The sequence below is a fragment of the Morchella sextelata genome (genome assembly GCF_020137385.1).
Source record: "Morchella sextelata strain SCLS chromosome Unknown scls_11, whole genome shotgun sequence".
NCBI lineage: Eukaryota > Fungi > Ascomycota > Pezizomycetes > Pezizales > Morchellaceae > Morchella > Morchella sextelata.
Window position 1 is genome coordinate 138073 of NW_025408626.1, and position 23865 is coordinate 161937.

Below are 23865 nucleotides of genomic sequence, written 5' to 3' on the forward strand. Positions count from 1 at the left end.
AGCTTGGATAGAATGTGTTTTGCGTCTTATGTTTTTTTTTTCCCTTTTTTCTTTCCTAATTATTTTCTTTTTTGCGTTGTTGTGCGGGGTCAAGGTTTAATTTGATATTTTCACTGATACCTTTTTGCTGCAAGTGCAGTTCTCTAATTACGATTAGTTATTGCTTATGTTGATTCGTTGGAAGTGATCAGTCAGCGAAGTGCACTTCCATCAATATTGAGACGTGTTGATGTGATTAGGCTAACATGGCTACAATGAAGTGTCGTTCAATCCATGCACTATGATCATTTCCTGGCTTTTGAGCTAGGCTCGGTGGATAGGATGCGAGACGCCGGACTTTAGACCCATACACAACCTCCTAGAATTGTTCGATATTTTCGAGTTCGTTCAAGTCGAGAGCCACACTATATAGAATAATGACCAGGTGTAAATCCCGCATTGCCTTGTTCTTAAATGGGCCCATTCGTAGCCTTGTGTTTCCAAAAGGGACTCTTTAAGATCCGTTCCTCTAGTAAGAAACCACAAGGCCTAGAAACACGTCATTAACATGCAAATTACTTACAGAAATAATTTTAGAACAGCTTGTAGGATTCAAAATTCAGCATCCCTCTTCGTTAGACTTATAGAGAAGGCTAGGTATACGAAGGTGTCCCCAGAGATCGGACGATTCCTCGTGAAACCCTAACCTTGGGAAGTATTGGCAAGACAACACCGGGAGTCTAGGCAACAGTGTGGAAACCGCGATTAATTATTTTTAGAGACGAAAATGACAATTTTGTGAGCGAAACAACCGGGTTCGGGCCGGCGCGCTCCATAAGGCCGAGGTACTTCGTGCTTCGTGGTATACGGCATGAAGCACTAGTCCGAAGCGTACCCACACGATACCGACACCTTAGTGCACTAAGTATTTCCGACTCGAGCCAGTTCACGGGCCTTCAATAACTGTCGAAAAGATTCCGAGGATAGGCATCTAATCACCCCTGTTTCCACCCAGACAATTGAAATACACTGGAAACAGAAGTCAATTTCTCCTATTTTTTTTTTTTTAACCGACAACTCTTGCACGAACCCATGGTCACTTACAATTAGTTTCTATTTTCATAAGTGTTGTCAAAATCTCGATTAATATTGAGATTAGTATATAGGTATGACTCGAGGTAATCCGAGACGGATCTCCTATGAGTCAAAGGTACGTAACTCGATACAACTCTTCCTCTTCTCGAGGTGCCGGAATTCCCAGGCCAATTGCGAAACCCGCTTCATTATATAGTCTCGTATTTTCCCTATATCTTCTTAATCAGTCATATCTTTTGATACCCCAATACCCTTACCATAGATGTCTCAATTCAGGAGTAAATCAAATCCAGTAAAACCCTCGATCGATAGAAAAACCGAGTGATATGGTTGCGAACATCAAGTAAAATCACGGATATCACCTGTGACCGAGACAGGGAAAGAGTAATGAGTTCGTAACATTATATAAGTACCATCTTCCATGATCTGGGCCCAATACCTAATCATCCCAATGTACCCTTGATTTAAATGGTACATTTTGATCATGATCTATCACTCGGCCAAGCTTTTCCTACTCAACGCGAATGTTAAGGATCAGAGATAAAGCTCCAATTAAGTAAGATCACCGAGCGAGACATACGCCTCGGGAGGAGGGAAGTCTCAAGTACTATGATAGCCAGGCCCACTCCAGACAATGCAAACCATTGAAGAGTAAAGAGCCTGTGTAGACCTACGTACACACCCTGATTAGGGCCCAGGACGCCGAGACTGATACAGCGGAGAAACGAGATCATCAAATATCACTCGTTTTCGGCATCCACCAGATTGTCAGGGAGCACATGAAGTTCCTGATCTGCGCGCTCTCTGCTTCTCGGGTACTGTGACGAGGAAATCGATTTATTTAGTCAGTAGGTGTTTATCGAAGCGAGATTGCAGTGAAGGGGGTATGAACCTGATCATGATGCCGGAGCGATGGCCTTCCCCGGCAAAGGAACAAAACTAGTTATATATCTCAGTCTCTCATAGATATACTGCTCTTGTGGTGCCAGGCCTGTTTATCAGCTTAAGTTATGGTCGTCCATGATGAGAAAGGCGGTGTTGGGCACTATTTTGGCGGAAAGTTGATAAAAGGGTGGCGTTGAGGAAGAGCGGATCAAGAGTTACCCACCCGAGCGAAAGAATACATGTAGATACAAGCCCTGGTTGGGTAACCGATAGTCACGTGCCCAGACTATGCCTATAGTACAACGAGGAACGAGTACTGATCATGGCATGACAAAGGTCTGGGAACGAGACTACCTAGATAACTGACACCGGGGCAAAAGCACACATTTACGATCTTTATCCAATCGATGACTCTCACCGATCTCTAGTATCTCCACAGTCCCATTAGCATCTCTTAACTTATGAGAACTTCAGCAGGAGAAATGTGATCACAGAGGATCACTCGTGTTGGACATTGTGGCCTGATAGACTCCGGTGTCTACATAGCTACATGTACATGATACATACAAGTATTCATCAATCAGACCACTTCTTGATCTTTCTCTAGTTTCAACATACATCCATTCTCGCATCTACAGATCACAACAAATCCTCGGACTGCTTCTCATATGCATATATATATCGATATCATTACAATAAATGAATTTATCCATTCCCATCAATATCAAAAGCAAAGAAGAAGATCTAGAAGAGAGAAGAGCGTTCACATTCCTAACGCAGAATTAAAGACCACTAAAAGAATATCTACAGAATCACAATACAAGCGCCCCCCAAACACCCATTAAAGCCCTCTCCCGACCCAAACTCGAAAACCAAAGAATGTCTAAACTAGTAGGTCTATTTAAACACCACCTGCAGATCCCTCCCAACTAAACCAATCAAACTCTAGCGGTCCCCTCATTGCCGCCTGCTCCATCTGCATCTGGAAGCCCTCCGGCTCCTCCATCAGCGCTGTCAGGTCCATATCAAACGCAGCAGCATCATCAACCCCCATATCCATTGGCAGCTGTCCATGAGGCGCCTCCGCCCCCGGCCACTTTAAGAAGCTCGCCGGATGCAGATCTACCTCCCCCGCCGGCGCCCAAGCCGCCGGTGTCGGGGCCGCCGTGCCCGTGGCAGTGGTTGATGTACCAGTGCCAGTAGAAGCAGCAAGAGTGCTGGCAGTCTCAGGCGTGAAGACCTGCTCCACTTGGTCCCGTGGAAACGCAGTGGTCCCCCAGAATCCCTTCCCATATCCCCTCACAAAGACCTTATGCCCGTCATTGCCCCCTTCCTGCAGCCACCCTTCTTCGGGCGTAATCCCGCCACCTTCCTCTCCTTCGCTCCCCGTATCTCTCCGCCGCCGCTTACCGGCGTGTTCCCCGCCCCGCTGCTGCTCAATTTTGCCATAGTTCTTCAGGAACGTCCCTGCCACATGCGTAAACGCCGACGCAATCTGCAGCAGCTTCGCCGCGCCCTCGTTCTTCTCCTTCATCCTCCCCAAATAGCTCACAAGGCCCTTCATAAGCTGGAAATCCACCTCCCTTGACGTTGGTGCAGACGGATTTCTGATAATGGCCGAGAATAGTACAAAAAAGGCGGTGAACGGGTAGTACTGGAACAACCTATTGTTGGCCCGTCCAGCGGCGGTCAGCGAAGGAAGCAGAAGCCGCAGAGAGGGGACAACAGACCACATGATCATCCCGCTGTTGGCGACATCAAAGCTGCTTTCCACAACCTCGTTAATGATGACAATACTCTCTCGAGCGCTCTCAAGACACACGCGCTCACTCGCAGCTCCGGGGCGCGCAGTGCGGTGCACTAGTGTCAAGCTACAGAGATAGCTGAACCGCAGCTCGAGACGCGAGAATACATCAAGTGGCTTTTCAGAGGCGCCGGTTTCGGGCGTGAAGATGGCTTTCTTTTCCGCCCACCAGTTGCGCAGCTCGAGGTCGAGAGTAGCAATGTTATTGTCCCGCTCTTCGTCGGTCATGCGCGCAGCGGATGCAGAGTACAGGCGGACGTAGATGTTGCTCTGGATCTTGGCCAGCTGGATCAGTGCGAGGAAATTCTTAAAGTACGGGCTGGTCCCGTCGTCCTCCGGCAGCTCCGTATCGCAATCAAAGTCCGGGAGACATGTGGAGCGCCCAAAGGTCAGCGAGAGACACTTATCGAGCACATAGACATTCCAAAAGATGCATCGCCGCTCCTGGAGCTCTGACTTTGTGTACTGCGTGTTACTCGGTGTGCGGCGATGAAGCCCGATCGCCTGTGAGAGCCTTGCAGCTTGCGATAACAGCGACCAGCAGAGACCCGGTCTCGAGATTTCAATGGCAATGACCGCGCCTGTGAGCAGTGCTTGTATATTGGTGAGTCTTGGGGCGAGGAAGACCTCGAGGTCATCAATCGCCGCCCACCCGTTCAGGAAGAAACTCCGTCCGATACCGGGCTCGACAGGCTGGCGCGAGGTCGTCCTGTTGAAGACTCCAAAGAGGAGGACGTTGTTGAAGCAGACAAGCCATGCGCGGTCGTTTGATAACTTGGGGTCGCCGTCATAGTATTTCGCCATATTCTCCAGGAAGCGGGCTTCGTCGAATATAGGGAACCAGACGTGGACTTTGCGGAAGTATTCTGTTCTCGCACCGGCACATATCAGCTGAGATTCCTCCTAGCATCCCTATCACTCCTTGACCACCAAAACGGTGATCAAGGAAGATGGGCAAATTCTCTCCACCGATACATATCCATACCGTTCGCCAGCGCCTCCGCCTCCTCCCTCTCAGGAATCGCCATACTCGCCCCTCCCGCCCCCAGCCGTAGCTCCGCATGCCCATAATAAGGAAACCAGCTCGCCACATTTGACGATATACTGGACAGCTTCTTGAGCGCGCCAATCGTCTCAACCTGCTCGCTACTCTTTGCGCCCCCTGCCATTTCCTCCATCGCATCCGCCTGGCCTCCCTCTCCGCCGCCGCCGGCTGCAGGCGACTTTTGCCGTAGCGTTTCCTCGGCGAGTGACCCAGCCTCAATCGAGATTCCGAGCATGCTCGAAGGGCCGAGATACTGCATGTCGCGCCGGGGATCTGCCGGTTTCGGCAGGCGCAGGGAGTACTCGCCGGGGCGGATTCGGACAGGGTCATTCGGGGAGCTTGCGCCCAGGCCAGGGAGGGGTGTCGGGCGGAACACTGGGGGCGTGGGCGCGGGGGTCCGGAGGGACTGGGCGGTTTCGAAAGCTGTCAGGAGACGGCTCATGGTGGACTCGATGCGGTCGAGGCGGTCGTGGACCTCTTCGAAACGTTGGGCACTGCGTTCAGGGAGGTTCTGTTAGCTACTACCACCACCTCTACTATACACCCCCGAGACCCCCGGGATCCCCGGAAGACCCGAGATGCCGGCCGTGAAGATGGAGGAGACGTACTTGCGGGAGGCTTCGTTATCGCGCTTCTGTCGCTCGGAATATGTGCAGGGCGTCTTCCATGCGATGCAGTTCTGGCAGGTTGGTTTCTCGCGGCCACATCGTACCTGACGTCGTCGACCGATGCAGTTAGCACATACACACACACACCACACAACCAACCGCGGGGAATTAATTTGAGGGGGAGAGGGGTGTGTGGAGAGAGGGGCGATATTGAGGAGAGAGGACAGACAGGGACATACCTTCTTCTCGCGACACAAGTCGCAGGCCGGATTTCGCGCCGAGTGTCGTTCGCCCTGCTGTTTGTGAAGTACAGCGCCTGTTAGCTACGGTCCTATCGATCCCAGGTATTTCCCCGGAGAGACGAGTGTCTGTCGGGGATTTAGTACAGCGCCGATAGTACGGCGTACTATAGATAAAGGAAGGGTGCTGCAGCACAACGGAGACAGTATCATCATACCTTGCCGGAATTCGAGTTGTTAGCGCCATCGCTATCGTCGTGATGGGAGTGTTGAGTTGAAGCTGCAGTGTGGGCGCTCATAGTTATATTCAGTTCTCTCTCTCTCTCTACTGGATATAATGGCTATGAGGGTTGGTTCTTTGTTGTGTTATAGGTAGTCCAAAAAAAAGATATCCAAAAAGATCAGGTTTAACTCGCTGTATTATATCTCAATGACGTTCAATGTTAGAAATCCGGGGACGGCGGGCGGGATGCGGATAAATAGACATTGACAGATTGCCCCGAGGTGCAGCTATGTGCAGGCAGGTATCTAAGTTGACTGGATGGATGGTGCCGAACCGAACGGGCGGAGAGGCCGTTGCAGCAGAGGAGGAATTAGGGATGAGGAGGATCGGTCATGGGTGGTGATGGTGGGAGGGAACCGGGAGAATCAATCATTTCACCGCAACAGCTATAGAGCTACTACTACTGCTACTACTTGCTCGTACTCGCACTGCGCATAGCTAGCAAGTACGATAGATAGCTCTCCTCCTCCTCCACCTGCAAAGCCTCACTCGCATTACGTACACATCCAGACGGGGCTGTGCATGTGCTGCTTCTCGAGCTCGTATAGTTAATCTGTGAGCACCGAAACATACGTACTCACGATCAATCCTCTCCCCTTCATGTCATTATTACTGCACTCTCGCTCACTTACCCACTCACTTTCTCTAGATACCTGCATCTAATCACTCGGATGACTCCCAATCTACATGATTCTCGCTTGTTGGATTAAGCCGTGCAGGGGGGTGTTTATAATTAATAAACACCCTGAAATGATCATGAGGCTTGGTAAATACCATCCTACCTCTCCACCATCCTCCTACCTAAAGCTCCCAGCGCGCAGCCCAACAAAACAATCAAGCATATCCACCAGTGTAACAAACATACGTACTCTCCCTCCTCCTCCTCCTACACCTCCTCGATCCCTTTCATTCCTGCTACATCTCCACTCCTCACTCCTCACTCCCTCAACACTACATAATTAACATACATACGTACACCTGGAATAACATTCCACCGAGATGACCTTAGTCTTTTCGCGCAGCAGGAGCTTCATAATATCTACCTACCTACCTCCCATCTCCAGTGAAAATACGCCTCGCAAGAAGCCCAACGTGCCGTTCCTTACATGAAGGAAACGAAAGCCAAGCTCCATTATTGGCTTCCCCCCCCTCCTCCCCCAGATGCGATGTGGCACAAAGAGACGAGAAAAAACAAGCCTGCCTAGGCCCCGGAGCTGGCTCCGTAGCTGGGCAGGTACGCGGGTCCTGGATATCAATTAAGCTTCTGACGCCCTATGTGTATCAAGCTTAAGTGCCAGCTACATGGAGCTAGTTGGGGTCTCGTATTCGCGAAATGGCTTGGTATACGGTCTCAGTCAGGGAGCTTGGATTGGGGATGGGAATAGGAGTTTGTGCCTGGCGGGAGCTTATGCCACAGTTTGGTCTACCTATCTGGCTGGCTGGCTGGTGGCTATGGTGAGTTGTAATTGGGGAATTACAGGAACTACAGGACTGGCATAGTTAGCAGTGAGGAAACAGACTCAAGATTTGGTAGAGTGCGCAATACTGTGTAGTGGTGAATAGTCCAGCTGAACGGATGGATGGAAGGCATGTAATGACGTGTACGGCACGGTACTTTCATCATCGTCATCTCTGAAGAAATTAAAGTATACCTGTCTCCTTCCAACTACACCATCTAGATCTAAAGCCAGCAATCATCTCATGACCCTCTCTAGACTCCCAACAACTATTATTACCCCTCCCCTCTGCTGCGCCCAGGCAAACACCTCTCCTCAACTGCCCCCCCCCCAAGTACTACTAATCACATATAAACGCAACGTAACGTAACGTAACGTAACGCATCATGAGTCAAAACCCCCGATGAGGTTATTTTAAAGTTCTCACCCGGCACCAACCACCCATCCACCCACCTCATCCATAGTCGCTGGCCAATGCACCCGTCCATACATTAAGCTCAATGTTTCAGAATCTCGGGAAGAACTTGATCCGTAAAAATAAATAGACAAGGCGTACTGTTCCGTTCGATCTGTTTGGCAGTTTGGTCTGTTTGTGCGCTGGATCACGGGGTGTCACTCGGTTTTGCGCCACACCTAAAATAAAACACATGCAACCAAACCAGGCCCAAACTACAACCACACGCGTACGGCTCGCCTATGAGTAGGGTAGAGAGGAGGAGGAGGAGGAGTAGAGACCCGGGTCGATTGATCGCATCGGCAGAATTCAAAGCTATTCTGTTTCTATTCTGGGCACTGGTTTGTGTGGCTAAATCGGTCTACCTTAGCTAAGTACTCTATTCTACTCTCCCTACCCAGCTAGGTTTGTGGGGACGGTTTGTCGTATTACAAATCGTGACGGAAGGGAGGCATGGAGGGATCCCGGGAGGAAGGGTAAAAAGGTCGGGAGGGAGTGTCTGTAGGTCACTACCCGCTGTGCCTACTGTTCCCTGGGTCTGGTTTGGCTTTTAATTTGTGTTTACTCACCACGTCTATAGTGAGCTCCCTGCACGCAACGCGTCTTCTTGCTGTGTCGTGACGTACGGGCAGTTTATATGGAGAGCAGCTGTTGGTAATCTACGTGTAGGTAGCAGTTGCTATGTAAGAGGGCTAAGCTTTCCGTGACGGCCGTTGGGGGCTGCATAGCGTAGCATCCATCACATACATAGCATAGCATAGCATAACGTGTGTGCATAACGGCACATCTCACCATCTCCCATCCCATCCCATCCCCATCCCCATCCCCATCCCCATCCCCATCCCCATCCACCATCACTGCAAACCAAACAGGATCGAATAAACGCGTAATCACGACCGCCGGTAAGGGTGAGGGTGGGCCATGCCCGGGCTTAACAATTAAAGCTCAGCTACACATGTACAGAAAATATGGGGGCCATGTATGTACATATATGTACCCGTCCAGCTTCCGGCCCCCACGCACCGCGTCCCCGAGACACGAGCTAGACAGGAGATCCCGAGACGAATATTGGGGACTGCCAGACAGCTGAGCTGAGGTCGCGCGGCCGGGCGTACGTGCGGGTATAGAGTGGGATGGTACGATATGGGAAGGGGGGGGGGGGGGGGTGTCAAGCTAGAGTAGGTATTGCAAGTGTCGACCGCTATGGTCAATTCGTAATACAGGACCCATATGTTTCTACAATCTCCTGGGGTCAATGGGAATGGGGGAAGGTCCGGCCGGCCACGAGAGCAGAGGGAGCAGGGGGCGGGCCTCAGGGATGGGAATTGGGAATCTTGCTGGTTTATTACCTACCTTACACTGAGAGGCACGAGGAATTGAATTCGGCGTCAATCTCCAGGGCTAGCTGCCCAATATATCGGTAGAAATCAAATCATGCTACAGCAGATTTCCCCCAATATCCCCCCCTAGCCCTCGTTAACATTATATTAACATTAACATTAATTATAATACCGACCACGAGAAATGGGGGAGGAGGTCCGTCCGTCCGCCCCCCCCAAAAAACTACCGGAAAACCACGTTCCTGTATTTGTATTTTTTCTATTTTATCTCGACTCAAATTCCAGAGACGTCTTTCTAGCTGCCTTCTCCGGTCCGTGTGTTGTTGTTAATGTTGCTGTTGCGCTGCAACTGTTGTTGGGGTTCGTTAACGAGATGAGCATGAGTGATGCTCCATGAAACTTTCCTGATCTTGAAGTTTTCGAATCCCAAACCGCGGCCAGGAAGGGTCTTTGACCCAAATCCCCGGGACCACCACACACAGAAAGAAGGGAAGGGAAGGGAAGGGAGGGAAGGGATCTTCACCCGCAAGCCAGCCAGCCAGCCAGCACCGTTGAACTTTAAGCGCATTCCCACTTTACTGACTCTACTGACTCTACTGTAGACCGCGCATCCCGTCTGTCTGGCTGGCCAGCTAGCCCCAGAGAGAGAAGACGCCGAGAAACAGTAAAAAGTGAAGCTGTGCGGTAGAGCAGATCAGAGCAGACCACTGCGCTATCAACCTCAGACAGTAACTCTCTCCCACTCTTCCAGCTTGCTGCACTGCTGTTGCTGTTCCTCAGTGCAGTATCATGTCGCTTCTCCAGCATTCAAAGGCTGCTTGTAGCTAACCCACCGCACCGTACCGCCAGCTAACCCAGCAGCGTACGTGCGTGCGTGAGGACGCCCGGAAATGGAAAACCCAGCTGGAAAGCCCACAGACACGACGATCACCACCAGCACCCACCCACCTACCGGCGCCGCACCATGTCCTACCTACTCTATCTACTTACCTACTCTATGTCTATGTCCATGTATTAGTTAACACAGAGGATAGCTATAGAGAGCAATAACTCCCCCTAGCACCGAATCTCCGGGATTTCCCTGTGTGGGCTAGCGGGTATGCGTGTGCAGGGAGAAGGGTATTTTGCTCGGGTTTTCTGTGCCTGACTAACGGATAGATGGAGGGATTGGGGGGTGGATCGAAGGGAGGTGAAGGGGTATCCTGGGCGCTGGGGGTAGAGACAGGTAACGGGTTTTTTTATTTTAATTTGGAGGTTTTGTTTCGTTTCTGAGAGGCACAATCAATTGTGGATCTGGGCTGTTTTGCTGTTTGGCTGGTGGTACGGTTTTATCGTGAGATGGAGAGGTGTAGAAGTGGAGAGGTGCATACATACATGTAACTACATGTAGCTAAGTACATAGCTAGCTAGCTACTTAGGTGGCGCATCGGACAATATCGTTTATAAACCCAGGTAAACAAATCTTGAGCTACATACGAGATTAAAAACAGAAAACATATGTTTTGAAACGAATCCTACCTACCCCTGCCCACCACCACCCCCTGCCCTGTACCTGCCTCTGTCAGGGTGCGGTAATGCGCCATACCCCAAGTGCCAGCTCGTAAATAGCTTGACCCGTGCTTGCAGTGATATTATTGATATTGCGAAACGGACAACTTACGGCGTAATTGGCAGTCAAGTCGAACGAGATCAAGCACAAGTCCAAAAGCACAAGCACAATGCAATGGCCATTAGTAAGTGGTAGCAAAGCGAATTGGAAACGTAGCAAAGTAGAGTAGTGTAGTAGAGTAGTAGTATTCCCAGCGTCCCCCCAGCTAATCATTGCCAGTACCTAACTATCAAACTATCTAACTACAACATCCAACTTCCACCCCCAACTTCCACCCCCATCCCCAGCGCGCCCCCACCAAAAGGCATACAAGACATTAAGTGGCAGATTAAGTGTTCTAAGTATCTAAACAACACACACAAAAAAACTCAGATGCGCCATAAACCCGTGTATAGTGTAGAACAACCCCCCCGGTCCACCCTCGCCCCATGAAACAAAAGAGAAAAAAAAGAAGAGATTCTATGAGAAGAAAAACAAATAAACTGCGCCCCTGTATCCTGTTCTATAGTGTAATTGTAAAAATGCTTTAGCCGCCCGCCCGCCGTGCCGAAAAATAAAATAAAATTGTAAAACTCCTGTAATTGCTTGTAATTGCTCTAATGGCCCCGAAAATGCACCGAATGCTTCCGTCCGTCCGTCCGTCCGTCTGTCCGTCGAGGAGGTAAAGGAGGAACCGAATCGAAAGGAGGTTGAGGTCTAAGAAAAATAAAAAGCCGGCTCGCTCGCTCCAGGCGTGATTGTGAAAAACCCCCGATTGTGCGCCGAATATCAAAAAAAGTTGTTGTAAAAAAAAAGATAACTCCATGCCCGCATCCCAATTGCAAAAAGACGTGCGCCGTCCCTCAAAAACAGCAAAGGAAATAAAACAATAAAACCGCTTCCCAAAAACCCAGTATGAAAAGAGAAGAGCCCGTCAACTTCATGATTGTCCCGCAATGATATTATTGTAAACCTTTTCATCTAGAAGCATCCTCTACTGGTAAGAGTACCCAGAGCTCGACGAGGATGACGAGGAGACAACGTCGGGCAGGATGCCAATGCGGGCGGGCGGGCCGTGGGGGCCGTGGTTGGGCGAGTGGTGCTGGCAGGCGTAGCCGACGAGGACGGTCTTCTCTTGGATGTTGTGGCCTTGTCGGCCGACGGATTGGCATTGGTCGATGCCGTGGGTGAAGTAGGTGCATTTGCAGACGGCATAACGCTCGGTGATGCGGATACACATTTTGAAGGTTTTGGTTGTGAGTTTAGTTTGGTATGGTAATGATTGTAGTGGTAGTGAACGTTGGGGACGTTGAGTAGTAACTGGTTGCAGCAGTAGTAGTAGTAGTTGCTGGTTGCAGTAGTAGTAGTAGTAGTAACAGTAGTAGTTCAACTAGTAGTAGTGGGATCGATGCAACTGAAGAAGCAGTAGTAGCAGTAGCAGCAGCAGTAGTTAAATAAATAAGTTGTAATGGACGATGCTGTAATGAATGAACGAAATGGACGACTGTCGAAACGAATGGATATGGGAGAAAGGAGGGGGGGAGATGCTGGTTATATGTGAGTGAGTTAGATTGACACTTGCGAATGAGATGCTTTGAGATGTTCTGATTGAAGAAGCTAAGGGGTGGGCGTCCGAGCGCCTTCTTTATATCCGAGATACACATGTATGTACCAAAAACCCACCATACCTACTTACCTTCTGCTGCTCGTCCATGGGCCATGGGTGGACCGGGAGGGAGGGAAGGGAAGGGAAGGGAGATCAGGCGCAGTCTCTCAGTCTCTTTCTCACTACTACTAACCACTACATGCATTGCACTGCACTGCACTGCGCTCTCACATCCTCCCACTCTCCCACTCTCCCACTCTCTCCCACTCTCTCCCACTCTCAGTCCAGTCCCCTTGCCCATGCCATTAGTCTACTTACTCTAACCCCCCCCCCCCCCCCCCCAAGACGACACCGACGCCGGACTCCTCCCCCAACTTAGAACATAACAACCTAAAAATTTCCGAACCCAACATCCAACCATAGGCTACTATTCCCTTCCCACTCCATCATCCCCTCCCCTCCCTCCAGTCTCCCCCCCCCTCCCGGTCTCCACCATCCAGGGGTGCAAGGGGCTGGGGTCCCTTCAAGAGACACAGGGTGTGTGGGAGGAACCATGGCGGCGGGAAATAGCGAGTTGTGTCAGATTTCGACTGCTGCCCTCCATGAAATCGTCATTAAGCAAAACACACCCACACACCACACGTACTCTACACACGCACTCATGCTCAATCACTCACTCACCCCCTCCCCCAAATCCATCCATTCAGAATACTCACGCATCCATGCTGCTGGGAACATCACACACAACTGAGCCGAGCAGCAATCTCAACTCTATCAAGTTCACACATAAGGGCCTGAGCCGTCGTTGCACCCATCGATTGTTATGCATTGGACGCAGGAACAAAGAGAAAAAGGGACAGGGAGGGGGAGGGAGAGAGAGAGGGTGTACCATTTAGAACGGTACTCTCCCGTCTACCCACAGCGTTGGGATACTTTTGCACGGGAACGCATGTTTCTGGAATAAAAGAAAATATTGCATACATTACACGCTGTGCATACTTGCATGCAGAAGCCAAACGCGCGACTGTCGATCGTATTTTCCTGGTATTTCCTGGCATTTCTAGACGCAACTGCTATTGCATACATTACATTACACGCTGTGCATACTTGCATCTAGAACCCAAACGCGCGACTGTCGATCGTATTTTCCTGTTTTCCTGACATTTCTAGACGCAGCTGCTATTGCATACCATACAAAAACGCGCCAAGTCGAGGATTTAGTATGGTATGCAATATTGGCACATCAGGAAGATACGAGTTGCTACTCTATGCTAGAGTATGCTATTCTATGCTAGAGTATGCTGCTCTATGCTAGATTATACTACTCTATACTATGATACTAATGCTATACTATACTATGCGATGTAGGTACATACATGATGCTTCTCTGCCTACCATCCTCCACCCCTGCGACTCGTGAGTACATGTTATGTAGGAAGTAGGTAATATCTGTAGAATGTATTATTTGTCCGATCCCGTCTAGCTACTGAAACTGTATTCAGAAGTTCAGCAGGAAGCAGCTTTGACGAGAATTCTCATCTGTACATGAATATTGCAGACTTACACTACTGTGCATACACGAGGATGAGAGGCGGAGCCCGCCCGACGAACAAGTGAGAGTAAGAGAACCAAGCCTTGGTGATGCTGATGCTGATCAGATCTCGGACCCAAGAACCCGGGACAGCGAATATTTTGAGATGATGATCCCCTAGCTCTCTCCTGGCTGTTTCCAACCACAACATCCCTCCCTGCCTCTCCGACGAGAGTACAGCGTGAGGGATGATGATGAATGGATAGCGACTATCTGCAGCTGTAGATTACAGGATCTTGGGGCTGATGCACGATCGATTATTACACACTTATTTTTTTCTTTCAGCTTGGGGGGGGGGGGGGGGGCAGAAAAAGGTGCCCACTCAGGACCATAGGTGGGGTGGAAGCGAAGATGGTTCAACACAACGCCGACAGGCAGAAAAAGGGTGCGGGAACGTGGCTGACACATTCGCTCTTTCATGGGTTGAGCGAGGGCATGTCAGTATGATATTTGCGTACTAACTGACAGCCGCTGGGCAGGCATGGATGGGCTAGTAGAATGGACATGGGGGGAGGAAGAAGGCATGTGGACAGGCATGAGGATGAGAAGGGCGGTCGTTACAATTGTGGTGGTGCTTGTGCTTGTGTTGAATATGGTGGAGCTGGAGAGGGCGGTCGTTAAACCTCAGCGGGCACAAAAGTGTGCATAAATCAGCGGAAAGGGATATTTCAGACAATGAAACAAACCCATTGCAGCTGCAGCTGAGTACATGTTTGGCGAAAAATGTAATACGATAAGGGACGGATTGGGAAAAACTGTATCCTCAGCCACAAATTATGAAAAGAATCTCCCATAATATTTCTGCATTCACTCACGCTCTTGATCACCCATAGCCCATTCTCTCACCCCCTACCCTATCCACAGCTCGCTCGCTCACTCCACAGCGCAGCGCGGAATCAAAAATAACTCTCTGATCTCGTTTGCGAGAAAAGCGAGAATGAGGTGAGACTCGAAATCTCCCGAATACTGCACCCTAGCCCAATCCTGCCTCTTGGCCGCTGTAAACCCATGCAAGGGCTGGGTTTTTTTTTTGCCTGATCTCTGAGGGTTGCAAAATTATCTCCACACAACCTAAGCTGGGCGTGGCTTCTGCAAGGGAAAGAAAGCTCCACACACACACAAACACGCGCGCACACCAACCACGGTTACTCACCACACCCTTACTTACTTCTCCACTCCCAATATGGAAAGCTTCGAGAAGCTGTCCCCATGGATTCCCCATCCATGCAAATGAACAAATTGCGGCTTCTAGGGCGCTTCTAAACGTGGGCCTCAAGCCCGGTCACCGTTCGGCCATGTCACCCTCGTGGTTAGCAGGCGTCAAGCCGACCATCCGAACGTTGCTTATCACGGTTGCTGTTGATTCCACGCTCCGTCTGAGTCTGACAAAGTGCGAACCAGGAGAGCTCTGAGTGATTGAGTGGAGCCCGTAGTTTAGTAACGAACTCTGTGAGTGGTTCATCCATCACGAAAATAGAACCTCACGCTACTGTGGATTTACGGGTAGCTAACGGCCCTGGACAGGCTCTAACTAATGACAGCTTCGGAGCTCTTTCTAGATAGCTCTGCAATCTCTCAGCAGTGGCTTTCCCCCCGGAACGCCGGACGCCAGAAACTTCCAATCGCTCCACCCTTTTCTTCCTTCCCCTTGCTTGTCCCCTCTTTTCTTCCTGCAAGAGTAACCGCAGATCTAAACGTCGTAGATTCGTATCCCTCCGATATGGCATGCACCGTTTTGCGTCACGTCACGTCATCCCATTCAGCATGGTCGCCGTCAATCAATCTCATGCTCGAAAGGAGAAACAAGGACAAAAAAAGCATTTGTTTGTCACGGTTGATCCCCCTTCCGTAGTCCAAAGTGATGGGAAGTTTTGTCCAATTATCTCCTCCCTTCCCATTTGGGACCCTGAGCTGCTGCTGCTATTTCGCTCAAATTAACGATGGGCATATGGATCGTATCACATTGCTGTCCTTTCCCATTGTCCCATCATCACCGTCACTTCCCGGGGCATCGGTTGTGAGGTCTTGAATATATTTAAAAATCGCACCGTGCAATCAATCACAAAGGTATATAGGCGGGGAAGAGGAGGATGCGAAACAGTGCGAGGGCGGAGGTTACACATACTCTAGACATGTGTGCAGTGCAGTGTTTCTTGCTCCATGTGCCACATGCAACCATATCATCGGACTGCTCTGGAATAACTAGCAGTGGGCGATAAAAATGAAAAGTGACCAGAGAGAGGGGATTGCTAAGTAATGGGGTCTAGAGTGCCAATAAAATTAATGAGGTATTAAGAAGCTCGTCGTGCTAAAACGTCATAACTAACTATGTAACGAGGACAACTACATAATATGTAGTAGCTGGGTGTTGGTGGTTAATTGAAACAAGGGCTTTCTACTTTACTTTTGCGACTGGGGGCAAGTATTCTCTCGCAAATTAAAGAATTACAACGTGCAACTCAACTACTCCAGATCTCCCAACCTTACACACACACACGCACATCTTTGCGAGCACTGCTGATACGTGGAGATTTCAGACGTTCTCATGACTAGACGGATCCTTGAATGATACCAAGCCCACGCCTTGTTCATCACTCATATCACATCACGTAGGTACTCACTTACAGGGAGGGTTTTCAAAACCGGCTGTCCTCGCTTGGCCCGCCCCGCCCCGCTCTCCGTCCAAAGCCGAACGTTTGATCCCCCTTCGCTTGAGTGTGGATGGGGGTTTCAGGGAAAAAGGCGTTCCCACCTCCTTGCATGAAAAGTACAAAGCCGTCGACAGAGTGAGGCTTAAAAAAGAGTTCCCATGTGGCAGTGGGTGTAGTTATGTAGGGACTTAGGACATGTGTATGCCATGTGCCGGCCATGTGCTTGCCATGTGGGTGTTTTTCTCCGTAGGAGCACTCTTCGGGAAGCAAGGCCCGTAGGCAGTCTGACGTGCTGCAGCCCAACCTTCTTGGGACAAAAGGCAGGAAGACAACCAGGGATCTCGCTGTCCAATGGGCGGGGGTCTTTATTTGGTACCTTGGGGAACAATGATAATCCTAAGGCGTGGCTGGCCTGGAGCAGCGTTTATGCCAACCGAATAAAGTAGATACATACATACTTGGGATAATACTTCACTGCGGACCTACATATGTACCTCCATATGCATAGAGCACTCTGTTACTCACTAAATTTTGGTCTAGATCTTGGTTCCAGATCTTTAGCCTTGCAATAGGGTACGCACCTGCGGTTTTCATGGTACAGCGTCCTAGGGCAAACTCCAAAAGTTCAATGCATTTTCGCGCTTTATTAGACGGTTAGATATAAAAGTATTTTCTCAGGTGAATAAAAGCTACTTAGTTATAGTTAGTATCTAATTTTAAATCTAGAAACCTTATTTCCGCCAAGAGGAATCTCACAATTCACATTTGGGAGAGATACACGCATGCGAACAAAGTGCATTCTGTGCCTAAATTAGGCGCTCAAGTGCACATACCGTACTCTACATAAACAATAGCATTAACATGCAGAGTCTGAGGATATGGGACCATGTGAGCATTGATTGAGTTCATCGACCACGAACCCAATACCAATGCTTAGCTGGCACGACCAATAACATGGTGGATCCATATATAAATATTCCTAATTTATACGATTAATGGAATGGACTGACTCTTCGGTACCTGCAAGCCCTCTCTACCACGTCATCTCGTTATGCGTTATGAATTCCGTGTTCTGTCCCTATATCGAGATTGATAGCCCGGCGGCCATTCGGTTTGTTATAGTAACTATCCTACATGAGCAGCCCGAATTCGTCTGTACTGCGTCCCCGTACATACCGTACCCCGAGTCAGCTTTCAAGACTCAAGACCGTATCCGGACAACTATAATTATTAGATCGGAATATCATCGATCTACATTATCGTGATCATCATTGCTTATTTATTTAGCGGTGGCGGGTGAATGGTTCACCCGGCGGCCCGCTGTTTGGTTGCTCCATCTCCGTTAAGTCTAAACGAGTCAAGCTGCCGTATGATATTTCTCCGTTCATTTTCAGCCTTGGTCAATGATTAGCTGTAAACTTACCACACACTGTCAATGATAAGCCGACAAAATTAGGTAGGTCACGTCACTAGTATTCTCCGCCGGCTATGCTCGATCGGTGTATGTATCCTGCGGCCGAACCACAACAGCATTTTCACGATAACAATATTATTGTTATTATTATTATTATAAGCACGACAGATATATAAGTCATGCAATGCAGCCCTGTTTGTTTCATGTGTTTGATGGGTGGGTAAGGCTTTCTATTTCGTTTCGTGACGACTCTTGAGATTAATCTTCAAGTGCTGTGAGACTCCGAGAGAATCTCTGAATGCCAGCCTCAGCCAGTGCATGTACTCATGTAGCTTGTGCAGCACATCATGCGGCTCTTACGATATCGTAAGAGTGTTTCACAAACTGCAGAGCAGAAGATCGGTACTTTTTTCAGCGGAGCTGATCTACCGATTCTGTGTTCAATCCTGGAGTGTACCTAGGTACCAAGTACCAAAAACCAGGTTACGAAAGTATCGAAAAATAATAGAACAGTGGTTCGCTTATTGTCAAACGAGGCAGTGATTGTTAACATGGATAAAAATAGCACACTCTCTCAATTGATTTATCCTTGACATCAACCGAGATAAGCGCTTTAGTTTCCAGAAGCCTTCCCTTTAGGAAACATTACGGCGCGACTGCATACTTTGGATTCTGCCCTGCCATACGAAGTCTGCCTTTCACGACTATCGCGAGATGTGGCTACAATTGTTTGTACTAGCTGTGGCGGCTAGCGCTGGCCTTGGGAGAATTGTAACTATTCCTTTCCGGGATTCATTAATTCAACGCGTAGGAGCTACATGTAGGTAACTTGTGGCACGCTGTTTCGATATTAAAGATCAGGCTAGGCTGATACGGGAGAAGATAGTCGATTAATTCTACATCAATGGTGCAGAAATAAGAGATTACATGTAGCTGTAGAAATACTCGACGCAAGATATAACTAGTTATTTTTTTTAAAAAAAAAATGCTTTGCGATCATCTTGAGATATTAAGCACGCCTGTTCGATTTGAACGTAGTTTGTCTCATCTGGTATAGATGGCTCGCTCCGCGTAGTCCAGGACTCTATATTGTACACGAATTATTAGTAAATCAGACTATTTACGTCTATGAAATTTGTCAAAGTCAAATATAGCAATAAGGGGGCCAGCTGGCAATCGGGGCCAAGAACGAGTTAGGACCTAAGGGAGACATACAGTGGTACTTCTGCTGTCAATACTCATATGCCGGTTCAAGTCTCGAAGTGAGAAAGCATCACTGAAATCCTCCTTTTCTACCCAGAATTAACAGTTGAAGTCAACATGAGATTAGATTAAAACTTACGCTTGGTATCTCGGAACCTGATTGTAAATTCGGAGTTTTTTAATGGGTCTAGCCCATTTACCCTCCCGTTCGTTGCCTGCATAAGTGTTGTGTCAAGCATTTTACCTCGCCATATTGTGCACCGTTTCATGACTATTGTTCTATCAAAGCTTGTCTCTCGACTGGCCTTACTAAAACTATCCCTAGTGCTTCCTGAGATGATTCAACGGGTGGTAAATAGTTAGAATTTATAGGCAGTAAATTGATCTTGGGGGCATCATGCCTTCAACACTAATCCATGGCAAATCCCCAGAGGAGGAGGATGATGTTATTTGACGAGCGACGAGTCTTTCCGTGGCCGGTACCCCGCCAGCGCTGCTATTCTCACGCCAAACTTGAAGATAAACTGGAATCTTCTTTAACTTTTTCATCAGATCCAGAAATCTTGGCTCCGCGTACTCGATACAGACGACTTTCCTGGAACGAATGTAAGTAAATCAAACCATGATAAAGCCGCATAAGAAAATCAGAAAAACGTACATAGACAAAATCACACTCCAACCATCCGATAGAGCAGTGAGAAATTCTTTCTCTGTATCAAGGGTGGGTCTATCAAGGACAACCCATCTTTCGCCCTGTAAAGTGGTGTGAGAGAGTTGGGGTTGTAGGTCTTCCGTACTCTGTGCTGCCACATCGATAGAGAAGGCAACACCCCCTAACTTAGCCTCCGTATGAGAGTATGCCACTGAAGAACCCCCGTGCGCATCTTGTGGCATATTGACGTGGTTTGATAAATAAAGAGGGGAATAGAGGTTTTCGAGCTCAATTCTGGAGTAGTTTTCGTCTATAATATAGTCGATTTCTCTCCCAACTACACATAGATCAGTTAGTATCACCTCTAGCTCTTGAGAGAGGACCTTACAGAAATAAACCTCAGAACGCTTCCAAATCTCTTCCATGTCCATCGTCGGTACGCTTTCGCTCTTAGTGACCACTAGGTACTTGTAAGTTTCGGGGCCAGTACCCTTCTTCGTGTTTCTGACACGGTAAAGGTGGTATTTGGGGTCATGATATGACCTGCGATCGTTATTATCTGAGTTCAAAGCTTGAAGAATTCATTGTGGTCATACCAACATCCTAACAGCTCCTTTGATATTTTGCAGACATTTAGGCTAAGGATGATTTCACTGAACATAATTGCATCTATTGAATTTGTTATTATACCTTCAGAGATCTATCGAGATCCTACTGACCATTTTCGTTCAAAAATTTGACATTAATACTGTGGTTGGGGCTATCGGGAATCCATTTCTATCATAGCTTGTTAGTTAGGGATTCTATTTTCACCGCGATCAGGAGAAGGTGGGTGTTAACGTAGGTAATTAGATGGTCGAAATTTCCACCTGTACCGCCAAAGGTATCCTTCTGATTGCAATCGGACCATTTAATGGTCACCTCCAAAGGTTCCAGAGGATTCACGCTAACATACACCCACGACATGGGCAGGACTACAGTACTAAATTTAGTAAAACATTATACGTATTAAATGCGAGAATCAGGAAACCTACAAAAGCTGGTGCACTTTGGATTCTTCTCCCTCGCGCAATCAGAAATAACCAAACGGCGAACCTTTTGCCAATATTGATCGGAGTTCATCTCGTGGACCCGAAGCTCCCAATATCGGGAGTCGTGGTTGAGAATAAGCTGTGGTTGTATGCTCTGTCTTGATGAGTTTACATTTCTTTTACTGTAGTCTTGCAGGACCCTGTCACGGAAGATTGCAAAATATTAGAGTACGCAGCATTAGTTGATGGATAGAAACTGGTACCTCCGGTAAATTTCGTTCTCGAAATCGGAGGGTTCACGGTCTTTGACTGCATCGAAATATTCGTGGGCAAGCGTAGTGAATTTCTTGTAATCTTGTGAAACATAAGCTGGGGTCTCCCGAGGTAGGAATACGTTTATACACACCGTCAGAATTTTTGAAGGTTATAGGCACCGCTCTTTTACCAAACGGAACGACCATTTTGTTGGTTGTATCATTCATTGAACCTTCATTAGCCCATTGGAAGGATGAACCTGGGCACAGTTAGTTGGAATCACTAAAAAGGATTATGGGATTAAGGGGGTTCGACATTTACAGGAGAGGTTCATCGTTCCAGCTTGGTTCGAGAGCACCATGATAGGCTCTGTTTGCTCTGATGGAACAACTAATACAAGCAAATAGTCTGTGTCTTCCACCAGTAATCTCATCGCTCGACAGCCAATTTGGGCTTGAACAAAACTGCAGTAAAGGTGTGTCAAAAAGGAAAAGTAGCGTTGGTGTTGCGGCTTTAAACAAACCTCCGATATAGGACCTCTTCGTTATCGCTTCCTGCATGCTCGTCCTTGATAGTAATCCAGCGGTGAGAATCAAGTGCATGCTCGAAGATACTTCCGGTGTCGAGTTCTTCATGCGCAATTCTTTCCCAGATAGCGAAGCTTGCGGGGTCCAGTGAAGAGACACTTGGAACTGATACTCCCCGGAAACCTTTGGTGTGATGGCCGATAGCCTGTGAGATGTTAGGTCATAAATAAAAAGAATAAATATTTGACCGTAGCCTAAGCGACTAGTCCAAAAAGCCCAAGCTCCTATATCCAATCCAAAGTGCAAGCCTTCTTAGAGTGTTTAATGCAAAAAGTCCAGCCAACTTGTTGACCACACCAGAACACTCATGAATATCACTTACACTTGCAAGGTTTTCTAAAAGAGTCCGCTCCTCGGGTCGAAGGGATTCAATCATTTCCTGGGTTTCGGGCGATTGAATGTCGTTCATCCCAAGCTGGCTATAAAGGATCCACGATGCCTTCAGGAGATTCACATGGTGCATAGCTGAATGGTTGCTTCCGAGAAGTTCTGAGAGTTTGATAGACTGAAGCACTATTAAAACGAGGTTTTAAAGATTTGAGGTGGGGAGATTCCATACTTTTAAAAGCCACCAAGTTCCAACTCTAAGCCAGGCAGCGGGTGGGGAGTTCTTGTAATCACTAAGAAGTGCCGACTTTTGGAAAAGTTCAGCGAATTCTACTGGGGGGGTGTTTTCTGGGATCTGGGGCTGACACGAGATTTGTCTGTTTCGAAGTAGTAACTGGGAAATTCTGTCCTGTACGCTCTGGAGTATCGATTTGACTTCGTCTGAGTAATCGGTTGCTTCGATTCCTTCTTCTTCTTCCTCATGTGTTGTAGCTATAGAAGCTGGTGCTACCGATTGCACATCAGTAGAGCTCCGACTCCTCGCTCCCTGCGAACTCTCCGCCGTAGGGCTCTGGGGTTCCTGGATAGTCTTCTCTGTATCAGAGATAACTGGTAAAGGAGGGACCACAGCCCGCAATTCGTGTCCTAGCTGCTTTATCTCACTAATTATCGCGAAATTTTGTGACCTACTTCAATATCAGCGCTAGGCCTTACTAGAACTCTAATAACTTGATGTTTCTGGATTCACAATATCATGACTCACGTATGGATTCGTAGCATCACAATCTCCAGAAGTTTTGACTGGACGTGGATCCTATCTCTACACTGAATGAGCGATGGGTATTTCCTTGCCCACCAGATTTTCCACGATATATTTTGAGGCCGTCCCCCGAAATTCTTAAGCAGCTTGTTCCAACATGTCAGACTCTCTGTTGTAAAGGAGACCGCTTCTTCGAGATCGGCTATTATCCCCCTTCGCTCCTCCACATCAGAGTGAATCATTAGACTCCCGCCTGAACCACATTCTTTTCTAATTCCCTCGAGTGTCGATTTCAAGCTCGCAAGCTCTCGGGAAAAAAGTGCGAAATCGCGCTTCGCATTCCCGAAAATGCTGATAAAGTTGTCGTACAGCTGCATTGCTAACTTGATGACATCAATGGCTTCCGGGATCCCGCAGCTTAACGCCATAGTGAGAAACGTACAGATATACTTGGCCGACTATCTGGAATATGGAGGTTCAAAAAAGGATTTCTTATGTTAGCTAGAGCTATATGTGAAGAAGAACACCCCTGTAAACGTCTAGTGCAACTCGCGCTGCCGTCACTACCGCGAAGATGGCTAGTAAACAGCTTTCCTGTATCTACTTATTCGAACTAGAGTTCTGTAGAGCGAACGTTTTGGCTAGGGTATGGAAGGTTTGAAGAGTAAATATGAGGAGTATTGTGGATGTGGGGAGCACTGTTGATGCGGGGAAATGTCATTTACTTACAAGGCTGCTAGCTGTTGAGACTGGGCTCGATCGAGGGACATGATTTTCTGTGGGGGGATACGGGGTGGTTCCACAGAAGTCATATCAGTACAATTATACATTCGTTGGGGGTCCGTACCACGTAGCTATAATGTGTAACATAAAGTGTAACTACATGTAACCAATAACATTTATGACCAATGATACTTGATGTCAACTCCTAGAGTGTGAATATGGCTCGGTCAAGTTTTCGTGAGCCCCGACTCGGATCAATGACGTCGCCTGAGTATGTACTCTAGTGGG

The 23865-nt window shown here is 48.2% G+C and overlaps 3 protein-coding genes across 3 annotated transcripts; all 3 read right to left on the bottom strand.

Moving 5' to 3' along the window:
• Positions 1 to 2860: 2860 nt before the first annotated feature.
• On the bottom strand, positions 2861 to 5954 carry H6S33_001481 (uncharacterized protein; the record flags this gene model as incomplete). Its single annotated transcript, XM_044833113.1, has 6 exons — positions 2861 to 3623; positions 3690 to 4629; positions 4749 to 5302; positions 5417 to 5520; positions 5656 to 5712; positions 5874 to 5954. 6 exons carry the CDS (start codon positions 5952 to 5954, stop codon positions 2861 to 2863), a joined length of 2499 nt encoding a protein of 832 aa, XP_044693542.1.
• Positions 5955 to 11771: 5817 nt separating this feature from the next.
• H6S33_001482 (uncharacterized protein) lies at positions 11772 to 12017 on the bottom strand (the record flags this gene model as incomplete). The annotated part of the gene is made up of 1 exon (XM_044833124.1): positions 11772 to 12017. One exon carries the CDS (start codon positions 12015 to 12017, stop codon positions 11772 to 11774), a length of 246 nt encoding a protein of 81 aa, XP_044693543.1.
• Positions 12018 to 19608: 7591 nt separating this feature from the next.
• On the bottom strand, positions 19609 to 23282 carry H6S33_001483 (uncharacterized protein; the record flags this gene model as incomplete). The annotated part of the gene is made up of 14 exons (XM_044833135.1): positions 19609 to 19837; positions 19901 to 20231; positions 20283 to 20437; positions 20491 to 20563; positions 20614 to 20671; positions 20735 to 20868; positions 20929 to 21125; positions 21189 to 21279; positions 21332 to 21439; positions 21502 to 21644; positions 21704 to 21912; positions 22090 to 22272; positions 22327 to 22780; positions 22858 to 23282. 14 exons carry the CDS (start codon positions 23280 to 23282, stop codon positions 19609 to 19611), a joined length of 2790 nt encoding a protein of 929 aa, XP_044693544.1.
• Positions 23283 to 23865: the final 583 nt, after the last annotated feature.